Source organism: Mytilus galloprovincialis, chromosome 3 (assembly GCF_965363235.1).
Source record: "Mytilus galloprovincialis chromosome 3, xbMytGall1.hap1.1, whole genome shotgun sequence".
NCBI classification, from domain to species: domain Eukaryota; kingdom Metazoa; phylum Mollusca; class Bivalvia; order Mytilida; family Mytilidae; genus Mytilus; species Mytilus galloprovincialis.
This window is the reverse complement of record NC_134840.1, coordinates 53,622,730-53,648,735: the sequence shown is the minus strand read 5'-3', so window position 1 is coordinate 53,648,735 and position 26,006 is coordinate 53,622,730. Positions and strand designations below refer to the sequence as shown.

General features: G+C 31.6%; 1 protein-coding gene across 3 annotated transcripts in view; it reads right to left on the bottom strand.

Moving 5' to 3' along the window:
- Window positions 1-26,006, bottom strand: part of LOC143068310 (transient receptor potential cation channel subfamily M member-like 2) — an 84,169-nt gene that overhangs the window by 48,540 nt on the left and 9,623 nt on the right. The window contains exons 1-10 of one of the 3 annotated variants that reach the window (XM_076242254.1): window positions 17,163-17,286; window positions 11,826-12,035; window positions 9,245-9,430; window positions 6,937-7,164; window positions 5,271-5,463; window positions 4,739-4,925; window positions 3,504-3,651; window positions 3,210-3,239; window positions 1,702-1,795; window positions 1,297-1,427 (exon numbers count right to left, since the gene is read on the bottom strand). In XM_076242254.1, coding sequence (XP_076098369.1) covers window positions 1,297-1,427; window positions 1,702-1,795; window positions 3,210-3,239; window positions 3,504-3,651; window positions 4,739-4,925; window positions 5,271-5,463; window positions 6,937-7,164; window positions 9,245-9,430; window positions 11,826-11,999 — 1,371 coding nt within the window. In that variant the 5' untranslated portion in view covers window positions 12,000-12,035; window positions 17,163-17,286. Of the gene's footprint in view, window positions 1-1,296; window positions 1,428-1,701; window positions 1,796-3,209; window positions 3,240-3,503; window positions 3,652-4,738; window positions 4,926-5,270; window positions 5,464-6,936; window positions 7,165-9,244; window positions 9,431-11,825; window positions 12,036-17,162; window positions 17,287-26,006 lie in introns of those variants that run through there. The other 2 variants (XM_076242253.1, XM_076242255.1) reach the window with 2 other exon arrangements.

The following is a 26,006-nucleotide window of genomic DNA, read 5'->3' as shown; positions in this document are numbered from 1 at the left end:
GAAAAGATAAGTAGGTGTTAGCAGGCAAATTTTTTATCAGCACTTCATTGATAAAACCAGGATTCCGAAAAAAGTAAATAAACTGTTATCACAGAGATATGTCTCACCTTTTTGTAATTTTGATTATGAAATGTTAAAATTAAAATAACAAAACTTTAACATCTAACACAAGTTATGAAAATATTCAAAGTCAATGAATCATGACTGAGTTATATGGCTAAACAATGTCCATTTAAATGAGATGTACCAATGCTTATACAACTGCATACCAAATACCATCATGACCATTGACTTATTATAAGTCGTTTCCAAATCTAAATACAAACATTAACTAGTAAACTATAGAAAAGTTTCAAAGTCAGTAAGAGGGGGTGGGTCTCCATAGAAACGATGCTTGCAAATGCCAATAAATTTGCATACCAAATATCATTGACTTAACATAAGAAGTTCATCTTAAACTGATCTAATCACAAACTAATACATGTAAACTAAGATAAGTTTCGAAGTCATTAGACTGTGACTGAGGGGTGAGGCCAAGTATTCTTCATGGAAATGTGATGTGCCAATGCTTATACAACTGAATACCAATTAACATTGGCCTACCAAAAATGGTTCCCCTTGAATTGACCTAATCACAAACTAATACATGTAAAATAAGCAAAAGTTTCAGTCAATAGACCACGACTAAGGGGGCGGAGCTAAATTATCTCCATGGAAATGAGATAGGCGGATGCTTACACAACTGCATACCAAATATTATTGACCTACTACTTGTGGTTCCCCATAAACTGACCGTATCACAAACTAATACATGTAAATAAGCAAAAGTTTTGAAGTCAATAGACCATGACTGAGGGGGCAGGGCCAAATATTCTCCATGGATATGAGATGTGCCAATGCTTATACAACTGCATACCAAATATGATTAACCTACCACTTATGGTTCACCATAAACTAGAACAAATCACAAACTAATACATTGTTAACGCCGCCATCGCTGGCGCTGGCGCTGTCGCCACCTATGTCTTGCTTTTTTACTTCATCAAGGCGAGACAAAAAAAAGTAGTGAACATCTTTAATTAAATTAAACAGCTTTAATATTGTACAATGACTGAAACTGTTACATATAATCGGTTCTGGCTAAGTTTTAATTTTCAACTTGTCATAGAAAAACTTGAAAGTGAAATTGGTGTTACAGATTCTGACAGCTTAAAATTCTAATAAATGCGAGGGCTACTTTTATTCTAACTCAGTTATATTACAACAATGTTACACAAGTATGAATATCAGTGTTACCTTTATTCTAACCCAGTCATACTTCTGGAATATCTGTGATAATGCTAGATCCTGTCTATTCCAGTCTAATGTCAGTTTCAAGTTTTTCTGCAGTTGTTCTTGAAGCATTCTACCTTTCTGTGGTTCTTGTGCTGCAAAGGAAACTCTATTTAAGTAAACAATAAAATTTATCATATTTCTATTTTATATTATAAACACATTTTCTGATTTATATTATCATATATACATTATATTTATATGATAAATTTGCATGGTTGTTGATCTTTTGTACTGTATTTGGTAATTCTTGTTATTTTTATATGTATCATATTATGTATGTCTATAGATTTTCTTCCAATGTGCATTGTTGTTCCATAGTTGTATAAAGTATATGAAATGATATTCTTTATTAACACAAATACTTACATTCAAATAAAGCAAGAAGAATGTACTTGTTTAAATTCTGTAGAACACTGGTGTCTGCATCAATGTCTAACACTGTAACAAAATTTTGTTCAACCTAAAATTATAAACTGCATTTACTTAGTACAATGTTGTAGATATTAACATATAAGTCTGCAACTTGTGTCAGAGAATCATATCTTTTCTTAGCCTTGATTCTTGGTTCAATTTAGGTCCAACATATATGGGACTTTTCTGGTCCCATTATAAATAATCTGTCTTTCTGATATGAACCATTAAGTTATCTTAAAAGTCATTGGGGAAAGCCAATATTTATCTTACTATATGATTTTAGATATCTATGATGTTATATTAATACATGTAGTATGATAATCATACTTGTACTATAATAGGTCTTATATGATTTGCATAATTATAAATCCTGTTCTATGATTGATTACAGGAGCCTCTCTTAGTGATCTTTGAGACAATTTTTTCTATCAACCATGTTCACAAGACTACTTTCGTAACTAAGAAATGTAAAGACAAACTGGTGGCTTAATAAGTTTTACCTGTGTTGATTACACTCTAAATAACTGCTTAAACAAATCAATGGAATACTACACTATGTTGCATATAAGTGATCTGCAATGGATTGTTTTTAAAACATATGATCCAATAGTTAAAGAATTGTATCAAACTTTTTTGGGATGTTTATTGGTGTGTAAACTGAACAAAATAACTCACAAGAAGATTCATATCTGTTTGTAGAAACTAGTCCAGTGCACATAAAAAACCTCCAGAAAAATGTATTTAATTTTTTAATAAACTGCAATTGTTAGTTTTTATCCTGAAAATTCAAATTTTATGATGTTGTAAATGATTGAAAGGAGGCATAGGTGATTACCGGTACAGAAGAACAAAACCAGAGCTACTGGTGAAATTTATAGATATGAAGATAGGGAGAAGAATTTTGAGATTAGATCAGAATGAACAAAAGCCTAGCACTAGAGCAATCTGTTACAAAGAGACAGAAACCATGATGAGGACAAATGATAAGAGAATGAAATCTATTTGTACTTATTTCTTCATTATCTTCACTAATCAAAATAAGGAGTTGTGGTATGGTTGCCAATGAGACAACAATCTACCAGATTTCATTAGATTTTACTTTATTTCATATTTTCATATTCTAAAGTAGGTACTTTTTCATAAAAAACAACAACAAATGTACCAACATAATTATAAAAGTAAAGTCAAGTCAGAACTCAAAGTAACTATATATGTATCAAATTTGGTTGATTAGAAGAAATCAGAGAAAATGCATACAAATACAGTATGTCTAGTGACTCTAGTCTTCAATTTAAGCTCAACTACAGTCTTTAAACATGCATATCCTAGCTTGAAGATTTGAGAATCAAATCGATCAGATACCCTGTCAATATCTAGAATGCAGCAAACAAATTTTGTCATCTGGATACTGCAATGTGACCATACCAAGCATTGCAATAGTACAAAGCTTAGTCACTTACCTTTTTTAAAGGAACTGTGGGAAATGTATCCTGTAACAAGTGGTGAAATCATGGAATTTGAGGTTGGGGCACATTAATATTGGAACAAGATAAGAAAAATACTTCTAAATGTCAAATAATATTTCTAAAAGTGCTACAAAATATATAGGATATAAATAGTAAATTAAAAAAGAACAAACATAGTGGACGTGTAATTATAAACAATGAACCATACAACAATATAGCTAAAAATCTGAAACAAAAAAGTATTTTCCTATCTAAAAGAAATCAATCTAACATTCAAATAATACACACCTTCAAAGAAAACTGTAAACATTCAACCATCCTGTCTCTACATTGATTTCTGGCTAAAACATCATTCTTAAATTCATTAGGAAATGCCTTCATCAATCTTTTGAGGAGTTCAGGTTTTACATATGAATTCACATGCTCTTCATCTGGTCTAAAGAAGAAAATGTAATAATTATTACGGTGAAGTTAAATTCCCTGTTATTTATTTATATTCACACAGAAACTTGTCTCAGAAAAAAATATATCTATGTACCTTGAGCTTACTTTCAGGTAAAGAGATATGATTTTTTTTCTGAGACCATTCACTAGAACTTGCGGTCTTTTGATGTTCAGTTCTTCAGGACTTTGATTAAAATTGTTATGTAAAACTAATAGAAGATTAATGATCTATGCTTATCTTGTTATTCAGTCACGTCTCTGTCAGAACAGACGTGCTAGGTCAGCTCTCCTTTACCCGCTATCTACTATGAGGGACTACTGATAGATGGATCAAAAGTTTACTACTTTTGATGACAGAAACCAATTCAACGCTGTACAGTAAACATTTTTTTTCTACATAAATACCCGCTTCAGCATGCACTCCAAAACCCATTTTGGATTGTGGAGTGTTATGCCGACTGACGACGGAGGGCTGTATCCTAGGTGTTTGATAATGGATCTCCATTTTACTGTGGTCCTGATAAGGTTTCCTGTCATCGTTATTACTATGTCCGAGACTTATCTACCAGTACTCCATCATTGTGGTTAGCGGGCTGCCAAGCTGACCAGCCTGGCCCTGAAAGCAGCCATTGTGAAATACAGACTCAAAAGAAACATCAAAATAGTAAACAAACCAAAAACAACTCAACAAAACCAAGATGGCCCTTACCAAAATGGCACCTTCAACCTGTTCCTGACCACCAACTGCAGAAAATATTTAAAGCTCATCAGGCACTGAGCCAACCGTGCGAGGGATGTAAATCCAGTCAAGGTGGTTAAACACTTCCATCACCATTATCTTTTTTTTTTAATTTTGTCTGATTTTCAAATCGTATGGTTTTATCCATGTCTCGTTATTACAATGTTTTGCTTGCTAACCCATTCAATTACCTGGTATATAAAGTTTAAAAAGACATTTTTGAAAATCTTGTACAAACCCTTGTTATCTAATAAATTTTTTTTGAAAGAAAAAAGGTTCCAATGTTTATCAATATATGAAAAATTAATTTTCATTTCAATATGTACAGATAAATGTTTACCTTTTTTTAATTTCATCATGTGCAAATGAGAAGAGATCAGCAGCAGATCCTGTTCCTTTCAGAATGACTATCGGTACTTTGATTTTGATCAAATCACAAACATGTTCTATATCTGTCCTGCCACCTTGAATCAGCAGACCAACAAGAGGAGTAGTGGTACCTGTGATTACTTCCCCTGATCCATTGTCTGGAATAAAATTGAATAAATGCAAAAGAAAATATTGCCTATAATTTGAGCATGATAGGAATAAAGACCATGATTTGTATTAAACAAATAAATTAACTGTATTACATGATAAAAGTTCATCAAAGCCATGATAAGATGTGTCATTTATATACATTTCACTGCAACTCCAATTACTAATTTAAATTTCTTCAGTATGACCATAAAATGGATAGGTCTGTTGTCTTCTACAATCAAATCAAGCATGCTTTACATACCCTTTTTTTCAACACATTCACAAATGCTGTACTAAGAATACAAATTAATCAGTAAATAAATGACATTTAATGTATCCCACTCAAATTTTACCATCAATTTTTCTGTACTGCTTTGGTTTGCCAACAGGACGTCTAAATCTCTTCTCTATAGCTAGTCTATAATCATTTACATCTTGGTTAGTCTTAACCTGATCTAACATTATAAAGTTGGTAAGGTCAGGATTTAGTTCCTCTAACAGCGACATGTTATCTTGATCACTCAATTCAATGCTGATTTCTGAATCCTGGAAGGAAAATGTTATTCAAATATAGTCAGTACATGAACACAAAATCTGACAGGACCATAAAATACACTCAAAATTGTCATTTAAGGGCAACAGCACCTATAAGAAGTCAATAAATGGTTTGTTTTTACTGGACTATAATTGTTGATCACTTTCTACTCTTTAGCAGTTCCTGTCCTTCTACGTGTATTTCAGTTTTCAAAATAATAGGCAAAATGTACACTTTTTAAAAATGCAACTTTAAGGGAAATAACTCCAAAAAGCCATCATTTTATGGTATCAACCATTTTGCAATTTTGTATCACTCAAATTTCTGATCATTTGTGTTTTTTCAATTTCTGATTTTCTATTAAAGTTTTTAAACTAATACACAAAATTGATAAGAGGAGTATGTCCGGTAAGAGCCGATTTTGGCCTCAAACTTTAGGTTCATCTGATTAAAGATTTTGGACACTTTTTAAACACTTAAGTGTCTACTTTAGTGGATTCAATTAGTTTATATGAAAGAATTGCACTGATTTATTCATTAAATATGCTTGAATTCAAGCTTAAATATGAAATATCTATCAAATATATTATAACATGCTACTTTTCAGATGTTTTTTGTAAAAATGAAAGTGGCTGCATCCGTTTTCACTCTCAAAGTTTATATACCGCTTTTGTTATGTATTATCATCAAATATAACTTATATTTTAATATTAAGAATGAACACACATGCAGCCACTTTCATTTAAGACGGAAACCGTCTAAAACTTTACTCAAATGCTAAAATTGTTACGATTTAAGTAATTTAGCATGACTTAATGATGCTAGTACTTAGATGCTAGATACATGTAAATTGTATTGCCAAAAAACAGCCCATATTTATGTAACAGAAGTATTCTTCTTTCCAATAAATAGCTAAAAGTTCACATTTTAACAATTTTGTAAAACTGTTATATTTTGGGACCAAAAAGGGGTCATACTGCGCTTACTCCTTTACCAAAACAGCAACTTAAGGTCAATAGAATCTACAAGGATTAATCTTAGGATATTTTTTTTGAAATATTGACACACTTTACTATTTGCCCACACCCCTTTGAATAATCTGTAACAATTGCAGTTGTTATTAAAATATTAAACAGTTGGAGAAGATCTTAGAAAATGTTTAAAGATAAAGGTGAATTCTGAATGATAATAAAAGCTCACAATGGCCTTTTTTAGATAAGTTAAAAAATATCCCTATGTCTCGCATATTATGGCTTTCATCAAATGCGGAGAAAAAATGGTATTCAAAGGAAAATCATTTAAAATTGAAATCACCTATAGAATTGCACATTCCTTTCATTTAAAATTCATATATTTGAGTCATTGCATGAGAAACAAATTTTCTGCATCAGGTTTGATTCCTGCTAGGGAACTTAAAATCTTAAATAGATGATACCTGCACACTGTTATAACACTCCTTAGCATATATTGTACAGTTCACAAACCTGAGTCTCAAACACTTCAGCATAGGACAATTTAGAAGTTGGAATAACTCCTATTGCTGTAATTTTCGGTAGTTTCTCTAGATTATCAGAAACTAAGTGCTGCTTAGAAATATTTGCTGCTAACAAATGTCTTCTTTCTTTTTCCTTCTTTATAGCATTTCCTATCATCTTAGAAACACCAGTGTTAGTGCCATCAGTAAGTAACCACATGGATGTGGTATTTATAGCCTAAAAAAAGGGCACATGAGTTATATTTGTTAAAGAATAGATAAAAATAAATGACATTATAATCAAACATCAGTGCAGATATTAAGTAAACAAAAACATAACTTAAAGCATCAGCCTAGTACAAATACAGGTTTAGAATCTGAAATAGCCTATTAATCTTGTAAGGATTCATTAATCCCATAAATTTGACGTTTAATAGTAGGAAGGAGTTATTTATAAAAATAATAAAAAATAATAACTAGAGGCTCTCAAGAGCCTGTGTCGCTCACCTGTTACTGTATTTACTGATGTCAGCGATCTTGGTTGGTAGGTGGGGTAATTAGACACTTTTTTTTAAAAAAGATACCCTAGTAATGATTGTGGGCAAGTTTGGTTAAATTTGGCCCATAGTTTTAGAAAAGAAGATTTTTGTACAAGTTACAAAAATGACGAAAAGTTGTTCAATATTGATTATAAAGGACAATAACTCCTTAAGGGGTTCTCTGACAATTTAGGTCATGCTGACTTATTTGTAGATCTTACTTTGCTAAACATTATTGCTGTTTACAGTTTATCTCAAGATAATAACCAAAAACTGCAAAATTTTCTTAAAATTACCAATTTTAGGGCAGAAACCCAACAATGGATTGTAGGATTCATCTGAAAATTTGTGAGGGATAGATCTTATTCTGATGGACATTTAAATCTTGAAAGATTTGCCCTAAATGTCTTAGTTTCAAAGATTCATAAATATAAAGCAAAAACTGCATTTTACCACTATGTTCTAAATTTAGCCATGTCGGCCATTTTGATTGGTAGGTGGGGTCATTTTAAATTTAAATTAGTTTAAATTTGGCCAAGTAGTTTTAGAGAAGAAGATTTTTGTAGAAGTTACAAAAAATGACGAAAAAGTTGTTAAAATTGACTATAAAGGGCAATAACTCCTTAAGGGGTAGACTGACAATTTTGGTCATGTTGACTTATTTGTAGGTCTTATTTTGCTGAACATTATTGCTGTTTACAGTTTATCTCTATCTATAATAGTATTCAAGATAATAACCAAAAACTTCACAATTTCATTAAAATTACCAATTCAGGGGCAGCAACCCAACAAAAGGTTGTCTGATTCGTCTGAAAATTTCAGGGCAGATAGATCTTGACCTGATCAACAATTTTATCCCTGTCAGATTTGCTCTAAATGCTTTGGTTTTAAAGATATAAGCCAAAACATACATTTTACCCCCGTGTTCTATTTTTAGCCATGGCGGCCATCTTGGTTTGATGGCCAGGTCATGGGACACATTTCTTAAACTAGATACCCCAAGGATGATTATGGCCAAGTTTGGTTAAATTTGGCCTAGTAGTTTCAGAGGAGAAGATTTTTGTAAAAGTTTACGGATGACGGACGACGGACGCAGGACGCTGGACGACAGACGACGGACGCCAAGTGATGAGAAAAGCTCACTTGACCTTTCAGGTCAGGTGAGCTAAAAAGGATTTTGTCCTTCCTTGAATCTATATGTACTGGGTTTTTTTTTAATATTATATGTCACAATGCTAGTGGTAGGTCTGAAGTGTCTAGTTATTTTCAAATAATCTCCAAGTCAATATAAAATATTGTATTCTTCACTCGTGGGGTCCACTTCAATACTTAATGGATAAGAGATGCCGCTGAAGTTCTGTTACCCTACCCTTTTCATATAATTTAGATTTTAAAATGGTATACCTTTTCATATATTGCGTATGTAAAAATGTAACCTTTTCCAATATTGTTTGGGTTTCATATGGTATGCAATGTAAGAGTGGATTACGAAAGTGTCAAAAGAGAGAACTTGGTTGAAATAAACACAGACAGGAACACCAAGAAAGATGACAGACGAAGAAGTTTTTAGAACTTTATTGACCTTATCATATATTTCTGATAATTTTTCCGACCTATTTACATATTTTCAAACTTGAAAAGGTGACCTATTTCTATCAACTTGTAAAGTCTTAAAGTCAATTTCGTTATATTTTACAAGTTACTAATGAATGAATATGTTCTTTAATTTTTTTTTATATTGATAACCTTTCTTTTCACTTAAATAATAACAGTTAATACCTCCACAATCCCTTTCTGGAAATCATCTCTTTGTTTCTGGTTTTTCCATCTCTTCCAAAGATCAGGATTAGATATAATAGATACCACTATGTTTGGTGTCCCTAACTTCCAGGCTTTGTAGAAATAGTCTGCTATCATATCTGTACTTGTTTCTTCTGCCATCTTTACATAGTAGCTTACATTGGACTGCAATAAGGTCTCAAATTAATCCACATTGGAAATTCAACCATTCACTTCATAAAACATGATTGTTTATGCATTATGTTGATTTGACATTGTTTATGCATTATGTTGTTCTGACATTGTTTATGCATTGTGTTGATTTGACATTGTTTATGCATTATGTTGTTCTGACATTGTTTATGCATTATGTTGATTTGACATTGTTTATGCATTATGTTGATTTGACATTGTTTGTGCATTATGTTGATTTGACATTGTTTATGCATTATGTAATTTTGACATTGTTTATGCATTATGTTGTTTTGACATTGTTTATGCATTATGTTGACTTGACATTGTTTATGCATTATGTTGTTTTGACTTTCTTTGTGATTTTTGCTGTTTTCACTTTGTTCATGCATTTTGTTGTTTTGACATTGTTTATGCATTATGTTGATTGACAGTGATTGCATTATGTTGTTTTGACATTGTTTATGCATTTTGTTCACAGGTATTTGGGGCATGGATCCCCCTTTTTTGGACCTCACTAAAAAAAAATTGTTTAGTGTTTATTTATTTGAAATATTCTACAATGTATAAACATATATCAAGTCTCAACAATCCATTGCTAGTCGATTACAATAACTTTTTTACTAAATCACTTGGGGCTCGTATGCCCCAAATACCTGTGATTTTGTTATTCTGACATTGTTTATGCATTTTGTTGTTTTGACTTTCTTTGTGGTTTCTGCTGTTTTGACTTTGTTCATGCATGTTGTTGTTTTGACATTGTTTATGCATTATGTTGTTTTGACATTGTTTATGCATTATTTTGATTTGACATTGTTTGCATTATGTTGATTTGACACTGTTTGCATTATGTTGTTTTGACATTGTTTGCATTATGTTGATTGACAGTGTTTGCATTATGTTGTTTTGACATTGTTTATGCATTTTACTGTTTTGACTTCGTTTATGCATTTTACTGTTTTGACTTCGTTTATGCATTTTGTTGTTTTGACATTGTTTAAGCATTATCTTTTTTTTGACATTGTTTCTGCATTATGTTGTTCTGACATTGTTTATGTATTATGTTGTTTTATTTTTTTTAATGCATTTTGTTAAGACTTTGTTGATGCATTGTTGATTTGACATTGTTTTTTGCTATGACATTGTTTATGCATTATGTTGTTTTGACATTTTTTATGCATTTTGATGTGTTGACTTTCTTTGTGATTTCTGCTGTTTTGACTTTGTTCATGCATTTTGTTGTTTTGACTTCCTTTGTGAATTCTGCTGTTTTGACTTTGTTCATGCATTTTGCTGTTTTGATTTTCTTTGTGAATTCTACTGTTTTGACTTTGTTCATACAGTGTGTTGTTTTGACTTTCTTTGTGAATTCTGCTGTTTTGACTTTGTTCATGCATTTTGCTGTTTTGATTTTCTTTGTAAATTCTGCTGTTTTGACTTTGTTCATACATTTTGCTGTTTTGATTTTCTTTGTGAATTCTGCTGTTTTGACTTTGTTCATGCATTTTGCTGTTTTGATTTTCTTTGTTTGTGAATTCTGCTGTTTTGACTTTGTTCGTGCATTTTGCTGTTTTGATTTTCTTTGTGAATTCTACTGTTTTGACTTTGTTCATGCATTTTGCTGTTTTGATTTTCTTTGTGAATTCTACTGTTTTGACTTTGTTCATACATTTTGTTGTTTTGACTTTCTTTGTGATTTCTGCTGTTTTGACTTTGTTCATGCATTTTGTTGTTTTGACTTCTTTTGTGAATTCTGCTGTTTTGACTTTGTTCATGCATTTTGCTGTTTTGATTTTCTTTGTGAATTCTACTGTTTTGACTTTGTTCATACATTTTGTTGTTTTGACTTTCTTTGTGAATTCTGCTGTTTTGACTTGGTTCATGCATTTTGCTGTTTTGATTTTCTTTGTGAATTCTGCTGTTTTGACTTTGTTCATACATTTTGCTGTTTTGACTTCCTTTGTGAATTCTGCTGTTTTGACTTTGTTCATGCATTTTGCTGTTTTGATTTTCTTTGTGAATTCTACTGTTTTGACTTTGTTCATACATTTTGTTGTTTTGACTTTCTTTGTGAATTCTGCTGTTTTGACTTTGTTCATGCATTTTGCTGTTTTGATTTTCTTTGTGAATTCTACTGTTTTGTTTTTGTTTATACATTTTGTTGTTTTGACATTGTTAATGCATTTATTATTTTGACATTTTTGGTTCATTTAGTTGTTTTGCCTTTGTCTATGCATTTTGGTTGTTTTGTTTACAACTTTACAGATGAGTTTTTAATGCATATAATTTCTCCTTTTTAGTCATACTACCACAGAATAATTTTTATGTTATAATGTTGCAAAACAGCATGTTTTCTCTTCAGATTATAATGTTCTCTATCATTTCTTACTCTTCTCTGTACACATCCCTGTGTTGAGAACTTGATTATTCCCCCTGACATCCCACAATTTTCAATCCATTTTAGATCAGCAGTCTCATCACCATCATCTAGTCCAGACAAACTGGTGACTGTAGCATAGACAGGGTCTATAAACACCACAGGGAATTCATCCATTTCTGCCATGGTGTCAATTAATTCAGCTGGTTAAAAAATTACCATCTACAACATTAGAATAAACAGTTTACTAAATAATATAGTAACATATGTTCATTTATTTTGGAAAATATTTCGATCGTGAGATGTAATATTTTCTTTAACCTTTCAAAAGAAATAAGTAAATATAAATTATCCTTTGCAATAGTACAACATCTTTCTTTTTTAATCAAAAATGTCTCAAAAAAATATGCCATTTTTTGCATAAATCCAATTAGAATTTGAAGATGCTTCAATGAATGAACCTAATCCTGAGATGTTCTTAGCCTTGACCACATTTGAAAAAGTAAGAGTTACTTCTTTCTTTCCTTTTCTAAAATTTCAAAATTTGATAATAAAATTGAGAATGGAAATGGGGAATGTGTCAAAGAGATAGTTTATGTTTTTTGGGCTCATTTATCATTGAAGCAGTAATGAGATCCTTACCAAAAACGTAAAAATATTGATGACAAAATATTTAACAAGGTACATACATTGTACAATGAACTTAATTAATTTAATAACTTTTAAACAAAAATGCACATGTGTTTTGCTAAGCATACCTCACTCATAATTTAAAGCAAAATGTGCACACATAACAACTTACTGTTTTTGCTTACATCTTGACATCAAAGGAATAATGGACTCATGGAATTAAAATGAATGACATTATCTACATTAACCATTCCTATTGACATGATTGATGTTCTATGTAAATAAACAGATATATCATGCATATATTCGGGAGTATCTAATTATAAATAAATGAAGATACTATCAGGTGACCAGTGTGAAAAAAACTACAATACATAATATGAGATATTATCACTAGTCCCCCTCCTGAAAAAATTGTCCCTTCGTAATTGAAATAGAATATGCTGGACACCAAAATTTACAATTCTGTAAAATTCCTATCATTCAGCAAAAAAATCAATAAATATTCCTGTTGTATAGCCAAGATTTGTTATTAATATGTTTCTGACTTGAAGGAAATTATCAATATGTAAAAAGGGTCATTAATTCATCAATAATTTACAAAGCAAATACATTTCAATCACAACAATCTGTGATCTGTAGACTTATCAGAATTAGACATTAGTAATTGGGTACACTTTATCAAGTCATCAAATGTGTCTCTATATCATGTATATTCATTATCTAGTTACAATCAGAAAACCACTTTCATAACAGATATAATTTTAAAACTGCTTATATGTAAGCTCTTTAGTGCTATCTTTGCAAAAGGTTATAAAGAATTGCCAATAAAAACAGCATTCTTTGGCATATGATTATTTCCTACATGTAGCTTTGCAATACATGACTTTTATATCTTTTATATCATTCAACCTATGTCAGTCCTTTACCTTATTTTTTATATACCTTTAAATCATAATCAATTAAGGACACAAATATATTTCCTTGACTCATTTATAGTTTGAATTTTATGCTTTGACTAGGCATCAGACGGTTTTGCTTCATTCACAATAATATTCTATAAAAAAAAAAAAAAACTTGACCACTTTCAACCATTTTTTACCTATATCATTCATGCTTGTTAACACCCTTTTTTTTAACATTAAAACAGGTTATTTTAAATGTAACCAGGTGCTCCGCAGGGCGCAGCTTTATACAACTGCCAAAGTCGAACCCTGAACAGTTGGGGCAATTCAACCTTGATACAGCTCTGAATTTGGATTGCGATCAAATTTTTACCATAATATGAGTTTCTAACACATAAAAAATGTCAAAATCTTACAAATCTTTTGCACAATGTTCTTTTAACTTTTCAAAAATTTAGAATTTGAGAAATTTGAAAGAAAAAAAAATGAAAACAACCCCCCCTTTTTTTGGCAATTAGTCCAAAACCTGACATTTCTTTATACATAATATATAAATAGTGTAAGGGAGGTAAATTGTATGTTAAATGTTTTAGAATTACCTCCCTTACACTGCTTTTTAATTGTCCATTGACCAGAAATACCTAGTTTTTCCCCTTTTTTACCCTAATTCCGTAATAATTTGAGCCATAACCCCCAAAAGTCAATACTAACCATCCCTTCATGGTATGAAAACTTGTGGTTTGATTTCAGAGAGATTCATACACTTAAACATAAGTTATTGTTTGAAAACTACAAAAACGATTATTTTGGGCCCCTTTTTGGTCCCTAATTCCTAAACTATTCCCATAATCAATCCCCACCTTCCTTTAGTGGTATTGAACCTTCTTGTAAAAAATTTTAGAGATCCATACACTTAAACACAAGTTATTGTCTGTAAACTAGAAAAATGCTTCTTTTTGGACCCTTATTCCTAAATTTTCGGAAAAATTAACCCCAAACTGATTCCCAGACTTTCCTGTTTTATATGGAAACTTGTGGTACAATGTCTGAGAGATCGTACAGTTACACACAAGTTGTCTTGAAAATAGAACCAGGTGCTTATTTGGGCCCTTTTTTGGCCCCTAATTCCTAAACTGATGGAACCAAACATCCCAAAATCAATCCCAAACTTCCTTTTGTGGTCATAAACCTTGTGTTTACATTTCATAGATTTCTATTTACTTAAACTAAAGTTATAGTGCGAAAACCAAGAAAATGCTTATTTGGCCCCTAATTCCTAAAATATTGGGACCAAAACTCCCAAAATCAATCCCAACCTTCCTGTTGTGGTCATAAACCTTGTGTTAAAATTTCATAGATTTCTATTCACTTTTACTAAAGTTAGAGTGCGAAAACTAAAAGTATTCGGACGACGACGATGCCAACAACAACGACGACGACGCAGACGACGACGCCAACATCATACCAATATACGACCAAAAAATTTTCAATTTTTGCGGTTGTATAAAAATGCTTGTTTTTGGCCCTTAATTCCTAGACTGTTTGCCGAATAACCCCTTAAAATAAATCCCTACCTTCTACTTATGGTATTAAACATTGTGGTACAATATCAGAACAATTGAAATACTAATACACAACTTTATGTCCTGAAACTAGATAAATGCTGTTTTTGGCCTCTTTTGGCCCTTAATTCCTAAACCTTTGGGACCATAACCCCCAAAATCAATCCCAAACTTCCTTTTGTAGTTATAAACATTGTGTTAAAATTTAATTGATTTCCTTTTAACTTATTCAAAAATTATTTTCCGGAAACAGTCCGTCTTTGGACGACGCTGACGATGACGACGGTGCAGAAGACACTGATGACAACAGCGTGATACCAATATACGACCATTTTCTAACTTTTGTGTCGTATAAAAACTCTCAAAATCAAGCTACTTTTATGAATTGTTACTTGGATGGAGAGTTGTCTCAGTGGCACTCATACCACATCTTCCTATATTTAACTATTTAACCTGTATGTCATGGTTAATGACATTGTGATCAAGTTTCAAAAACATTTGGTCAAAAGGTATAATATATCATTATCATCCAAAAACTGAAGCAATTCCAATTTTGTACACGTCAAAACCATCATACGGTAATCAACATATCTTAGGCAGCAACCATTTGATTTTCTGGGGGGGGCTATGGTTTTTTTTTTTTTTTTTTTTTTTTTTTTTTGGAAAAAAAAGTTTGTTTCCAGTTTTTGAAAAAAAAAATAATTTGTTTTTGATTATGAGAAAAAAAAATTGTTTGTTTCACCCTCAGCTGCCACTATATGTAATGCTAAACTTGAAAGAAAAAAATTGTTTTCGACTTGTCGTGAAAAAAATAGATTGTTTTTCGCCGCAGGCTAAAAAAAAAATTTGTCCAGAAAAAAAAACCATAGCCCCCCCCCAGAAAATCAAATGGTTGCTGCCTTATGATCCACGACATTGTGTTTAAACTTCAAAACATTTGATAAATCAGTTATGCTCATTATCAGGAAACTAAAGCTTGTGACTCAGACAAACACATTGAAGGACATGTTCATCACTTTATATCCCCTCTGTTTGAGGCATATGATAGATTGTGTAACTTACTAACTAATTTTATTCAGTATAAAATACAGTACAAAAGGATCATAGCTGAAATACATGAAAACATAGAAAACATCAATAGAACCAAAAAAAAAGACAGCAATTGTGTGATGTATAACAAACAATAGACAAAACACCCACATCAATATTATGCAATTATTCCCACTGATGAATTACTTATCATGATACATAAATTGTCTATATATAAAAGAAATCTGTTGAGAACATCAAGTCTCCAAACAGTACATTAAATATCTGTGTGTTAACGAAGTAGTAAAACAAATTTCCCTATTCTATAAATAAAGCATGCACTTCTTCAAGTTTTTAACAAATAACTACTAATTATATTAAGTACATGTATTGAAACTTCTTACTTTAAATAATACTTAAAGATTTTTAAACAGGAAATGTATGTACTGGGGTATTTCCTAGCAGAAATGTTGCAACAAGCCACTTAGGGGTCATCCATAATTATCCATTTTCCAAAGTGTACAAAATGTACACTTGGGGGGAGGGGGTTAAAAAATCAACATTTTTACTGTACGCTTTTTACAAAAAATAAGAATAAAACAGGCAGACATGTTTAAGTTTATTTTCAAAGCAAATTTCTATATACAACTAAACTATGATAGACAGGATCTTCTTTTTATTAGGAATGATTGATTCTTTTCTGGAAAATCTTAAAATGGTTGATGTACACTTTTTCAGGGAGGGTGGGGGTCTGAAAAAGTGTATGTTTTGTACACTCTGGAAAATGGTTGACAATTATGGATGACCCCTTAATTACTGACCCTTCAATTAGTTGTTGCAAGGGGAGTTCTTAAATGTGACGAGAGTGTGACACTCTCTTTTATACACAAGGCATCAGGTCTAACATCCCAAATCCAACTGGACAATGTAAAATTTATAAGATATATGTTATCAATGATTGAAAATATATTATATAGAATATGATATATCTGGAATGTTGAATAAATATAAATATAGTGTACCATACTCAAACTTCAATGGCCTAAATCATAGTTGTCACTGATTTTTAATCAAATCTTTAGTAATATTAAGCTTCAACAATATCAAATCAAAATTATTTCTATCTCAATTTTTGCAATAAAATAAAGGCTACGTAACTGTCATAACAAGTTATAGATTTTTTACTATACATTTTTAAGAAAATAAAAAAAAAAAAAACTTACTGCAATTACGTTTGTATTAAACATGATATAGTCATACAGGTTCAAGGTAGTGTCGTATAATAATGATATTTCACCTGTAAATATTACAGATAGATGTATAATAATTGATTTCTTCCTCCTATTATATACCGAATGTTGTCATACATATGCTAATAATCTAATCTAATTAGTGAAGCATGAAAAGTATTAAAATAACAAACATTTACAAAATTGTTTTTTTTCTATGTTCAACTGACACATTAACAAGTTTGATCTGATTAAAACCAGATTTCTTATTTTGTTAGTAAGCGTGTGACATCCCAAATAAGGGAGCAGAGATGTTCTATGGATTAGACTTTAATTTACCTAAGATTGAATATTCATAAGATAATGTTTGTACTTTTAGTATTTTTTTGCTCTGATTTCTTACTTTTGACATGCTTGAATGGATGTGGCATAAAAATAATGATGTCAGAATAGGGAATAACAAATGTACTTTGTTTTTTTAGATTAATATAACACAGTGTTTTATAGTATATGTAATGTCTGTTTACTTCAATGTATATTCCAACTGAGAGATTTTAGCTTGCATACCCTACGTTACCCAAACCTAAAATGATCAATTGATTGAAGGTGTATTAACGCCACTTTTAAACGCCACATTTGGGCTATTTCATGGCGGTCGTTTTTTATAGGTGGAGAAAGACGAAGTGCCCAGAGAACACTACCACCTTCAATAGGAAAACTGACAATCCTAGACAATTAAGTTTGGAGTCAAGTGTAACCACACGAGCAGGATTCGAACTCACAACCTCAGTGTTGACTGGCTAGGGATAACAGTAGCCAATTGGCCACCGATGCCCCACCAAACCTAATGAAGTCTGACAATAACAGTCAGAGCTCAGACATAAACAAGTCGATTTCTGTTTTTGACTTAAAGAAGTCAAAACATGTATTTATTATAAAAATGTGTTTCAATTTTAGACTTATCTAAGTCAGAAAATGACAGACTTGTTTAGGTCTATTTATGTTGATGAAAAAACTTAATTGTACTTGGTGGCCAAAGTACACCACCTATGACAGCAAAAACCTGTCTGAGAGTTCACAAGGACTTGAGCTATTAATATTTAATTATCTTATTGAACATCTTTACTAAACACAGATGTTTTGCCTCATTAAGTGTGGTTCCAGGTGGTTGCATTGTAAGGTTAATTAACATTATCTCCGATTTTTTAGACTCTCATTCATATTTTTCTTTAGAAGACAAAGCATTGTCCTTCAATGTTGTCATTATTTGATTTAGATGCATGACCTTTTTGTAAATATGCGTGGGTCTTGAAGTTAACCAATTTTGATAACTTATCGACTGGTAGGAGTCTATATTTGCAACTTTTTGATTCTGATGAATTATTTCTTGCTTAACAATATTTGACTTATTAAAGTCGTATTTTGTCTTGCATTAAAGGGAGACAAATCCTAAAACTTGCAAATCTAGACTTCTATGAGTCAAAAGCAGATTCAGACTTATTTATGTCTGAGCTCTGACTGAATAACATGTTGTATATGTTTCACACCATAATAGTTACAAAATGGTGTATATACTAATATGTTCTGGGTACATCATAAGATATTTTACTGTTATCAGCTTCAAGGTTTACAAAAAAATTTAAAAGAATTTTTAAAAACCAAATTTTGATATATTTACCCTGTTTAATTATATGCATCATTGTTACACTTTATTTTATGTTGAAAGTCTTTGAGATAAAAGTTTTACTAAAAACGTTTCAGACAAACATACCTTATAATATTTTTATACAAATATAGTTGACCTATTGGTTGTGCTAGCTACTGTAAATTCAGAAATTATTGCGTTCATTTATTATTGCGATTTTGTCATTTTAAATTAAATGCGATTTTAATTATTACGATTTTGAGAAAAGTCATGCTTAATTCAGTTAAGATATTACAAAATGCGAGTTTTAATTATTGCGTTTACAACTCTGTCGCATTATTCGCAATAATAAAAACCTCGCAATAATTTCTGAATTTACAGTATATAGTTGAAAAAAACAGACCAAAACACAAAAACTGAACATTGACCAATGAACCATGAAAATGAGGTCAAGGTCAGATGATACCTGTCAGACAGACATACACCAGATATAGTTGACCTATTGTTTATAGTTCTTGAAAAACAGACAAAACACCAAAAACTTAACATTTACCAATGAACCATAAAAATGAGGTAAAGGTCAGATGATACCTGCTAGACAAACTTGTACACCTTACAATAATTCCATACATCATCTAGTAGTTGGATTTTTGTTTATACATGTAGTACATGAAAAACAGACCAAAATACAAAAATGCAGCATAACTACTTGTAAAAAATGACAAAAAGGGCAATAACTCCTATGAGGAGTCAATCGATATTTCAATATATTTTATCTTGTTGAACTAATAGTAGATCTTGTTTTGCTGATCATCATTGCTCATCAAAGTTTCTATCTATTTAAATAATTTAGGATAACAGAATGCCAATGAAAGTACATCTTAGATACCCCTTCACACTAGGACATTTATATCGATTTAAAATAGACCATTCACTTTAGACGGGTTTAAGGGCCAATGTGAATGCTTTGAATCGATCTTCAATCGGTCTAAACTAAAACACCAAATGAGGTAGTTTAGTTTAAATCGATCTAAAGTAAACCGATCTTCCTTTAAATGTGAACACAGAGATAGGTTTAAACTAGTACGATTGAATCGAAAATAATTAATGCACATGTATAGCGCAAAACTATTTCAGAGGTTTGTTGTTTAACCCATATTTCTCTGTTAACAGACTTTTAAAACAAACTGAAAACATCTTGTCTTCGCCGTAGCATAAATTTGCGAAATCTGTGTCTTCTTTTCTTATGTTAATTTTTATTTCTTTTCAGGAACCGCAGTATTTTGGCATAATGTAATTTTGTTGCTAAAGATATTTTTTTTCAAAATTAAAGAAAACTGCTATAACACCAGTATCAAAATTTCAAATTGTGATTCAAGAGAAAAAACAACAGTTTCCATTTTTTTCAAGTGTGTGTATCAGTGTATCAACACATAAATTTGATAAATCAGTTCTATCTATACAGAATGTTTACAGTTTTATAAGTAAAAAGGTCAGATCAATTGCGCTTTTATTTGTAGTGTGAACACAGTGGTTCATATTAGACAGATAGAGATCCTTAAGATTAAAGATTAGGTGAATTGCAAACTGGTTTTATTTAGATCCATTACAAAAAAATGCTAGTGTGAATGGGTCTTATTTGAATTTGAAACACCAATATTTTGCCAAAAAGAGACATTTTCAACTGTTAAAAATCCTAACTGTAAACTAAAGAGTAAGGGTTCTAACTTTGGTTTAAGCTTGAATTTTTATCAAATGTATCTTATTAATCAATCATGGTCACTGAGTTTTATGCAGTCAACAATGTCAATGAAAGTTGATGATATCTTTTGAATTCAGAAGTCCATTACCAGTTCTATCAATCAAATGATACATTTTAAGCAATTTAAAGTCAAAGGCATTTATTTCATTGCATCAGTAGCCTTTGAATTACAAAATGAGGAAAGTAAACTTAAGTACCTTCATGGTGTGCAAGTTCCACTTAAAGTTTTAATGTTATAATATTTAACAAAACTAATCTTCTTTTCAATTGATGGTTTGTCTGAAGTTTACTGAAATACAATTGATATGGTGTAAAAATAAACTATTGACAGGGATGTCTCCCCTGATGGCAGAAAATTCAGGAAAAAATAATCAGATGGTCACCAACATTGCTAACTAATTCAAAGTTGCTGGACCATGATATAGAGGTGGCTCGTAAAAATGATCGTCACACTAAGATGTTTTGATAGTAATGCAACTTTAAAGAAAATAACATTGGCTATCACATTAGTAACATAAAACTAACTTGAACGGAAAACTTAACATTCCATGCTTATGGAAAAACAACTACGGTATGTCTGGCCTTCCATGACTTTTGATTCTGGTCAAACAAAAAATTATTGCCTATGGTATTTTCTGTCAAAACTTAGGTATCTAATCAAACAATCCAAATATTTTTTTTATAAAAGTTTATAGTCTCCTTCCTATTAAACAGTTGCTTTAAATTGATATGAAAAACAAAAGTAAATATATACAAAATTTTATAATGAATAGATTGTTTTGTATAATGACTGTCTTTATCAGTATTGTTTTAGTTCATTGATATACTGGTTAATTATTATGAAAAGACGGAGATTTATGGTAAACTTCAAAGAGACAAAATTTGTCAAGCTCTTACTTTCCCTTAGTCTAGAAAAAGTTATGAATAAATTTTATGGAGATAATCAAAGGTTCACCATCAATACTAAATCCCCTAGAGGACAAAACACACTAAAAATAAATGGAGACAAACATTGATGAGTTCACTGACTTAGGACATGGACATCAACTTTTGATGTGTTAAACTATTGTTTTAACACTTAACCCTCAAATCTAAAATCTCTATATGTGGAAGTACTCATAGTTCATTGAAGAATTATGGTACAATTGTAAGGGTTGTAGGGAACCATGTGTCTCGCCTGCTATCGCTGCTGTCAATGTATTAGTGCTTAATTTATTGCCAAATACCATTTATTAGTAAAAATATGAAAATATAAAAAACAATAACACTTTTTTCTTTGGATGCTATTTTTTTTTTAATTTGAGGAAGAAGCTTAACTTTCATCAAATTTTTCATAGCATTCCACAAGGGTTAGATAAATGTATTGATATATTAAAAAAAAAAACATGTATTAAAATTAGAAAGATCATATCATAGGGAACATGTATATCAAGTTTCAAGTTGATTGGACTTCAACTTCATCAAAAACTACCATAATCTAAAAGAAGAAATTTCAATGAAGGATCTAAATTTAATACATTTTGTTGTGTGTACTCAGAAATACAGGATGACATGATGATCAACATAGTGCAAACCTGCTGGTTTCAAAAGGGATTCAGTTGCAGTTTTTTTCTTCTATACATAAACCAGAATGTGTCCCCAGTATACGGATGCCCCATGCATCCTCACTATCATTTTCTATGTTCAGTGGACTGTGCAATTGGGGTAAATACTCTACTTTGGCATTAAAATTAGAAAGATCATATCATAGGGAACATTTATATTAAGGTTTCAAGATGATTGGACTTCAACTTCATCAAAAACTACCTCGACCAAAAACTTTAACCTGAAGCTGGACTAACAGACAGACGAACATAGGGACGAACGAACAAACAGACCCACAGACCAGAAAACATAATGCCTCTCTACTATTATAGGTGGGGCATAAAAACAATTTAGGAGCCAATGGAGTGTTATTGAAAACAAAAATTCTTGAAGGACATTTGGACTAGCTGACACTTAAATTAAATTTGTCAATCCAAAATAGATGTCCATCAGTCCAATCTTATAATTTTATGATAAATGGACTGACATTGTTAATGATTGTAATATATATGATCTGTACTAGTTAGAAAGTGAGAACAAGACCAGATCTCAAGATTTTCAGAACGTTGGTTTTCTACATGTCAACTGGATATAAAAGATTAAGTAATGTTTTCAATGAACAGTTAAAAGGGCATGATTGGCCACCTAGGCAAACAATAGTTTAGATCTCAGTGTCGGTGATTTGATTTAGTGGCTTCATGGATCATTGGTATTTACTGGACCAGCTCATAAGATTAACAAGAGTGCACACATTGAAATGTCTCGCCTTCTTTTAAAACCATTGATTTTGTGTTGATAGTCCTAAATATATATCTTTACTACAAGTATCACATTAACTTAACATGATTCAAGAAAATGAGGTCAAAGTCAGATAAACCAAAAGAGAAGTACATTTACAAGTACACATTACAATCATTCAATACACCAACTATAGTTGTCCTATTGCTTATAGCTAGTTTCTAAGAAACAGACTTAACCCTGCCACATTCTGTATGTATGTGTCTGTCCCAAGTCAGTAGTCTGAAATTCAGTGGTTGTTCATGTTGTTTGTTGATGTGTTACATACTTGTTTTTCATTCATTTTTTGTAGATAAATTAGGCTGTTAGCTTTCTTGTTTGAATTGTTTTACATCTATCATTTCAGGGCCTTTTATTGGCTAGCTGACTATGAGGTATGGGCTTTGCTCATTGTTGATGTTGTATGATGACCTATCTAATTTTTGTGTCATTTAATTGGTCTGTTGTGGAGAGTTGTCTCATTGGCAATCATACCACATCTTCTTTTTTTATATTAACCAAGAAAACTAAACATCAGAGGTGGATTTAGAGGGTTTTTCATGGGCCCTGGCCCCACCTTTTGAGGGAAAAATTTGGTCATTTATATAGGGAATCACTGAAGCATGACTGGAGCGGGCCCCCTCTTAGGCAGTCAGTGGGCCCCCTCTAATGAAAATTTCTGGATCTGCCACTGAACATTGACCAAGGAACCATGAAAATGATGTCAAAGGCAGATGATACGTGCCACACAGACATTTGCACCTTAAAATCCTTCCATACAACAAAAATAGTTGACCATTGCTTATAGTTTAAGAAAAACAGACCAAACACAAAAACTTGACACCAGTACACTGAGCAATAAACCATGAAAATGAGGTCAAGGTCGGAACTCTGGCTTATAGCAATTGATATTTGGACTTGACCACAAAACTTAACCTTGTTAAATGATCCATGAAATGAAGTTAACATGCAATGAAAACTGTCTAACAGGCATGAGGACCTAACAAGGTATGCACAAAATAAATATAGTATTCCTTTCACTCATAATAAGAAAGAAATTAACATTACAAAAAATCATGACTTTTTTTTTAGTAGTCACTGAACCATGAAAATGAGGCAAAGAACAATGGACATGTGACAGACTTCGTAACATGAGGCATCTATATACAAAGTATGAAGCCAGATGGAAACCATAACATAAGGCATCTATATATACAAAGTATGAAGCATTCAAGTTTTCCAGCTTCCAAAATATATGTTTTTTTATGATAGCTAAAGCCACCGCTGCCGCCATATCACTAACCCTATGTTGAGCTTTCTGCGACAGAAGTTGCAGGGTCCACAAAATTTATAAATAAAAAAAATGGGCTCATGATCTATTCTTGACTAACTTCAAAATCCTATTCCAACTGTCCATTTTATTAAACTATTCTTCACAATATTCATTCTATAATCTTTTACATATGACACATAATCAATTTCTTTTCCTGCCCCAAGATAGTATTATCTGTGATAGACCATATTTGTTTCCTACCATCAATGTTAGAAAACAGAACTTTCATCTCATTAAATAATCCATATTTCAAAGCACAATGAGGATCCCAATGATTACCCAGGCTTTTGATCAATTATTTTACCACCCCTTTAGGGAGAAATAATGCAAGACACAGCAAAGCTTTCAATTTTGGACTGTCATCAGTTTGACAAACTGTGCATACCACTTTATAAATGTGATGTCTCTGAAGATTTTTCTTGATTTACCTTCATCAGAACTGCTCATACTAACCAGGTGCTCCGCAGGGCGCAGCTTTGTACGGCCGTAGAGGTTGAACCCTGAACAGTTGGACCAAGTATGGACACAACATTCAAGCTTGATACAGCTCTGAATCTGGATTGTGATCAAATTCTTGACATAATATGAGTTTCTGACACAAAAACAAATGTCAAGATCTTACAAATCTGTTATGCAATATTGTGAAAATTAAAGATTTCTTCTTCAAACTTTTCAAAAATTTGGAATTTGATAAATTTGGAAAAAAAAATTGAAAACTACTACCACCCCCTTCTTTTTCTTTGTCTTAATTGTTCATTGACCAGAAAAACCTAGTTTTCCCCCCTTTTTGCTCCTAATTCCAAAATTTTGAGCCATAACCCCCCAAAGTCATTACTGACCATCCCTTAATGGTATGGAAACTTGTGGTATAATTTCAGAGAGATTCATCCACTTAAACAGAAGTTAATGTTTGAAAACTACAAAAATGCTTATTTTGGGCCCCCTTTTGGCCCCTACTACCTAAACTATTAGGACCATAACCCCCAAAATCAATATCAACCTTCCTTTAGTGGTATTGAACCTTCTGCCAAAGATTTATAGAGATCCTTTCACTAAATCTTAAGTTATTGTCCGGAAAACCTAGTTTTTCCCCTTTTTTGCCCTTAATTTCGCCTTTTCAAACCCTTGATTCCAAAACGTTTTGATCCACAACCCCCCAAAGTCATTACTTACCATCCCTTCATGGTATTGAAACTTGTGGTATAATTTCAGAGAGATTCATACACTTAAACACAAGTTTTTGTTTGAAAACTACAAAAATGCTTATTTTCGGCCACCTTTATGGCCCCTAATTCCTAAACTAATGGGACCATAACCCCCAAAATCAATCCCAACCTTTCATTGAACATGGAAAAAATATTACACTGCCAAGATCAGAGAGAACATGCCAGTTTTGTTCAATGAACTTGGTTGAAGACAAAGAACATTTTTTATTTAAATGTACCTTTTATAAGGAAAGAAAAACCTTTCTGGATGAACTCTTTACAAAATACCCATATTTATCCCAAATATCCGATAGTAATCTGCTTATGTCTTCATTTTAACTCTAAATTATGTGAATTGCTATCCTCATTTTACACATTGAGAAACTAAATATTTGCTTAACTGAAACTTATAAAACTTATTTATAGTCTTCACCAGTTCATTGTCATATTATACTTGAATTGTTTTTTCTTTTTCTTTTCTGGGCAGTAAGAGCTATCCTTCGTTCCACATATACAATGTAGGCAACTGACT